The sequence below is a fragment of the Perca flavescens genome, chromosome 24, assembly GCF_004354835.1.
Source record: "Perca flavescens isolate YP-PL-M2 chromosome 24, PFLA_1.0, whole genome shotgun sequence".
Classification (NCBI taxonomy): Eukaryota; Metazoa; Chordata; class Actinopteri; order Perciformes; family Percidae; genus Perca; species Perca flavescens.
Window position 1 is genome coordinate 18,103,466 of NC_041354.1, and position 6,000 is coordinate 18,109,465.

The 6,000-nt window shown below is 40.9% G+C and overlaps 1 protein-coding gene across 1 annotated transcript in view; it reads right to left on the reverse strand.

Annotated features, from left to right (window-relative positions):
* Positions 1-5,097: 5,097 nt before the first annotated feature.
* bzw1a (basic leucine zipper and W2 domains 1a) overlaps positions 5,098-6,000 on the reverse strand; it is a 13,737-nt gene continuing 12,834 nt past the window's right edge. The window contains exons 11-12 of the mRNA XM_028572362.1: positions 5,956-6,000; positions 5,098-5,201 (exon numbers count right to left, since the gene is read on the reverse strand). The exon at positions 5,956-6,000 is cut by the window's right edge and continues 78 nt beyond it. Of these exons, the coding sequence (XP_028428163.1) occupies positions 5,170-5,201; positions 5,956-6,000 (77 nt within the window). The 3' untranslated portion in view covers positions 5,098-5,169. The remainder of the gene's footprint in view (positions 5,202-5,955) is intronic.

Consider the following 6,000-nt stretch of genomic DNA (forward strand, 5'->3'; position numbering starts at 1 on the left):
TCCTGTAGTTTTTCACCAGGTTTGCACACACTGCAGGAGGGATTTTGGTCCACTCCTCCACACAGATCTTCTCTAGATCAGTCAGGTTTCTGGGCTGTCGCTGAGAAACACAGAGTTTGAGCTCCCTCCAAAGATTCTCTATTGGGTTTAGGTCTGGAGACTGGCTAGGCCACGCCAGAACCTTGATATGCTTCTTACAGAGCCACTCCTTGGTTATCCTGGCTGTGTGCTTCAGGTCATTGTCATGTTGGAAGACCCAGCCTCGACCCATCTTCAGTGCTCTAACTGAGGGAAGGAGGTTGTTCCCCAAAATCTCGCAATACATGGCCCCGGTCATCCTCTCCTTAATACAGTGCAGTCGCCCTGTCCCATGTGCAGAAAAACACCCCCAAAGCATGATGCTACCACCCCCATGCTTCACAGTAGGGATGGTGTTCTTGGGATGGTACTCATCATTCTTCTTCCTTCTTCCTAACACGGTTAGTGGAAATATGACCAAAAAGTTCTATTTTGGTCTCATCTGACCACATGACTTTCTCCCATGACTCCTCTGGATCATCCAAATGGTCATTGGCAAACTTAAGACGGGCCTGGACATGTGCTGGTTTAAGCAGGGGAACCTTCCGTGCCATGCATGATTTCAAACCATGACGTCTTAGTGTATTACCAACAGTAACCTTGGAAACGGTGGTCCCAGCTCTTTTCAGGTCATTGACCAGCTCCTCCCGTGTTGTTCTGGGCTGATTTCTCACCTTTCTTAGGATTATTGAGACCCCACGAGGTGAGATCTTGCATGGAGCCCCAGTCCGAGAGAGATTGACAGTCATGTTTAGCTTCTTCCATTTTCTAATGATTGCTCCAACAGTGGACCTTTTTTCACCAAGCTGCTTGGCAATTTCCCCATAGCCCTTTCCAGCCTTGTGGAGGTGTACAATTTTGTCTCTAGTGTCTTTGGACAGCTCTTTGGTCTTGGCCATGTTAGTAGTTGGATTCTTAATGATTGTATGGGTTGGACAGGTGTCTTTATGCAGCTAACAACCTCAAACAGGTGCATCTAATTTAGGATAATAAATGGAGTGGAGGTGGACATTTTAAAAGCAGACTAACAGGTCTTTGAGGGTCAGAATTCTAGCTGATAGACAGGTGTTCAAATACTTATTTGCAGCTGTATCATACAAATAAATAGTTAAAAAAATCAATATATTGTGATTTCTGGATTTTTTTTAGATTATGTCTCTCACAGTGGACATGCACCTACGATGACAATTTCAGACCCCTCCATGATTTCCAAGTGGGAAAAATTGCAAAATAGCAGGGTGTTCAAATACTTATTTTCCTCACTATATATATATATATATATATATAGTAAATATTTTTTACATAAAACCTGCAATGTCTAACCGAAAATGCTGGAAACAAAAATGGTAAAAAAATAGACATCTAAAAGAGATGAAAACATGGAAGAGTCTCCAGAGCCAAACCAGTCAATCCACTCTATATTTGCAGGAGATTATTTTGTATTTTTCTGTGTGGTTTATTTGCCATATGTAACGGCCTAATGGCGCTTACCCACGGCTGGTACCAGCTCTACTCGTGCCCCGTCCTGTTTTGAGCGTGGCTGGTCGTCATAGCCACAGAACATGGAAGCTGTGTGTAGTGTTGGGGACCAAGAAGCTGGTTAAACAGTGATTTGGCTCAGATTGAGCTGACTGCAGAGACACAGGCAAGGCAAGACAAAGGATCTTGGCCTACATGTGAATCCCAAAGCCAGTTTCACCAAACTCCTACAGGCAGAGTCGCCAAGATGGAGAATCTACCTTCAACACGTGTGGGACAAGGCAGACTGGTGGTGAGACAAAGAACTGCTTCACACCTGTGACAAAGTTGCAGTTTTCCCATTGGCCGTCGGGCCTTTGAATGCACCACCCCGCCAATAGGAGGTGGAGGAAGGATAAAAGCTGTCGGCTTTTGTGTTTCTTTGCTTTTTTCCACGGTGACTCAGGTTACTACAGGAGGCACTCTAGTCCGGGCTAGCTAGCCAGCATCATCTCGCTGGTCGAGTTTTGAGCTGGGACAATTTTCTATCTGTCTGATATACAAAGGGGATCCGAGGAAATACTGGCCGAGTATTCCCTCATCTGCAGCGGGTTTAATCAGCCTGGATTCAAGAAAAGGACGGCGTTCTGTTTTTTGCTTGTTGACCTGGATCACGTATCGTCCCCTGCTCTGGACGAAACGGATCGTTAAGCTCTGGCGAGAGATTAACTGACAAACGACGCACAGTAAGGCTGTACACAGTTCTGGGCAGACGTTAGAGCTAGTGCGTTTTGGTTTATTAATGAGCAAAGGGTTCGCTACCACTTGTGCCATTAATGTGATCTGATTGTAATCTTGTAATGGTCCATATATGATTATTAATCTGTTTTCTGTGAATGTATCAATAGATCACGATACCGTTGATTATGTTGTGTTAAGTAGCTGGGTATAACTGTAATAGCTACCTGCTAAATCACTCCTTTAATGGAGTTTAGTTACTGTCCGCGAGATAATCGCGATGAATCAGCTGTTAGCCACTGAGCTGGCCGTTATCAATATCTAAGATCAGAGTGTGTCTTTTCCTCCTTTATTCTGTTCCTTTTACTAACACACACACTGACATATAAGCTAGCCACGTAGCTCCCGAGCCAACGCTGCTATCTTAACCACGTGGACTTTGTATAGAGCTAATAGGTGACCTAGCATATGGTATAAACGTGCGTGTTGCCTAGCAACCCCCACCTCGGCTTCTTTAGCCCCTCTCCGTGCACCCAGCACCACTACCGCCCTCTTGAGGCTAAATAGTTTGTGCAGCTCACAGGAGTAGCCATTTTTGGAATTTGTAGTTTTGTGTTAGAACTACATTTTGACACCGCCCCTCCTCTTCACTCTCTCACACACACACAGTTTTGTTTTTGCTTTGGGTTGTGATACTGAAAAAGGTATAGAAGTTTATTATGGAAGGATTAGATTAGCTACTGATAATTGTGACATTAATAAATATACTTAATTAGCAGTTGCTTGTGATTATTTGTGTACTTGTAATAATTGCTGGCTAAAAAGGTCCGTGCTCGAAATCACGCCTTCCTTTGTTTCCTTTAAAAGGAACACGCCAACTTATTGGGAATTTAGCTTATTCACCGTAACCCCCAGAGTTAGACAAGTCGATACATACCCTGCTAATCTCCGTGTGTGTTGTAACGCTGTCTGACGGCTACAGCGGCATCAGGCCAGCACAGAACATGCAGGTGAATGGTTCCAGTAATCTTACTGCTCCGAATAAGTGACAAAATAACGCCAACATGTTCCTATTTACAGGTTGTGATTTATAGAGTCACAGCGTGTACAAAAAAACAACGTAACATGAGACACAGCCATCTTCTAACTAAACAAACCGGGAACTATATTCTCAGGTGGAAGAATATAGTACTTGGGCCGAGTGATATGCTTGCAGCAAGCCTGTCTGAGAATATAGTTCCCGGTTTGTTTACTGTTAGAAGATGGCTGTGTCTCATGGAACGTTTTTTGTACACGCTGTGACTCTACAAATCACAACATGTAAATAGGAACATGTTGGTGTTATTTTGTCACTTTTGTCACAATTTGGAGCAGTAGGCTAGTTGGAACCAGTTACCTGCAGGATCTGTGCTGGGCTAAGCTAATGCTGGAACCGTCAGACAGCGTTACAGCACACACAGAGATGAGAAGGGTATGTATGGACTTGTCTTACTCTGGGGGTTACGGTGAATAAGCTAAATTTCCAATAAGTCGGCGTGTTCCTTTAAAGGATTTTCACAGAAATGAGACTGTTCCACAGTTTGATTATTGGTCCCTGACTTGCAGGGTGGTGCCCCGTTTTGATTGTTTGTCGATTTGATAAAGTTATTAATAACCATATTCATAACTTTACTAATATTGATAAAACATCTTTTGATAATTTGCCAATGTTCAAATCTGTACCCTAAGGGAATCCAACAGTAGTGTTTTTGATTCTCAGCATGTGGCTGTTTCCCAGAAGACATGTTTAGTTTCTAAAGAAGCTGGAGGCAGCAAGAAAACACCACTGGCTAAATGATTTAAAAATGGAGAGTTGTCGCTAGCAATGATGACGCAGTGATTCTCAGATGGTTAAAAGAGGGGAATTAAATGTAAATAGAAGCCAAATTAAAAACCGAAATATCCGTGACATTGCATTAATGAATCACTTGAAGGCAAATTAAATTCTTTAGTCATTTTTTTTCTTCCTTTGCAGAAGTAAAGGGTTCTATTTAATGTTTAAATGCACTTTATCCACACATGAGGTCGCTGTTAATTATAGCTTAAGATTTTTAAAGTCTTTCATCACAATAAGAAGGCAGTTCTCTAACACTTTGGAGAAAAAGCCAAAAGAACAAAGATGAACCATTTGAATAATCTTTTATTTTCATAAAAAAGTCAATCGGTTGATATCAGATTAAAGAAAGTAGAAACCAATAATAATCAGGCATCTGACAGGGGGGGGCGTGTCTTCTGACAGACTGATCTAGAAACGTGGTTACGGGTTTACCCAAAAGTCAAGAAAAAGGAGGCGGAGTTTAGGACCAGACAGGAAGACAAAAACATGAGCTGGGGGCAAAATAAAAGTCAAAATATGGAGAAGAGAAACGTTGGCAAAAACAGCATTTTCGTCAGCTTCATAGTCTCAAAAACGCAAACTTTAATATCTGATCCTGTTTGTGATTGGTTCGAGGAGCGGCCGTCGAGATCACTGGAATGTTTTCTATCCAAATTACAGAACAGTAAGAATACTTCCCCCAACAACAAAAAAGGGAGGGGGGAGTATTCATTGTTTTCTGCTTCCACTGTGAGCCGCAACACAAACACCTTACGTTTGTTAATTTTGTTTAAATGTTTGAGAGTGTGTGCGTGGGGGGGGGAATAAAGAACAGGAGGTGAAAGGAAGAAGAAAAAAAAAGAAAACATTCTACTGCTCCTGCTGCTACTTTATATATATATATATATATATATATATATATATATATATATATATATATATATATATATATATATATATATATATATATATATATATATATATATATATATATAAAAAAGAAAAAGGGCAGAAAAAGAGCTCATCTGGCGGTGGAGGTTTTAGTCGGTCTCTTCTTCCTCCGACTCTGACTCTGCAGACAAAAAAAATGTGATCAGTATCGGCCTCCTACAGGCTACTACCTCCAACACTACTCTTCTCTAGAATCAAACCGAGAGCAGCGTCGTGGAGCGTCTGCTCCGCCGAGAGTCAAACAGACAGTCTTCCATTTATAGATTTATGAGGATCTTACTCTAACTAAAAGCTCTCTCTCTGTAGGGATCCTTTCTATAATGTTGCCAGACACTTAGAATAATCGTCTGAGTCTGTCAGCAACAACAGAACTTTTAGTGGACTAACTGCTGCTGAACATTAGTCCTGTAGGGTTACATTACAGCTTTGTTCTGGTTTAATACTGGACCAGTTTCACAGATTGGTGTTCCATCAGACACACAAACAAAGAAAATAAGGTCCAGGTTGAAAAAAACCAAAGTTACCCTTTAATTGGCTATCTAAGAATAGTTATCTAAACTATCAACTCTACTTTCTTGTCCAAAATAATCCAAAATGTTTCAGAGGATTTCCCCTCCATGATAGAAACACGCATATACAGATAGCCCCAAGATCTATTCATTTAACAACTGATCTGAAATGAATGCACCTTATTACAGTTAAACCAAGAGAACAGAAACCTTTGACTTAAGTACTGCACATTTTGATCCTTTTTAAAAAAAAAAAAAAAATAAATAAAAAAAAAAGATAATGTGGTAGATGAATTGATGAGGCTATATTATTACTTATATTACATTATATTAAAGATTGTGTGCTATATTGATTTGTTTGTTTACCTTCCTCAGCATTCTTCAGCCACTCCACGAATTTTTTCATCTGCT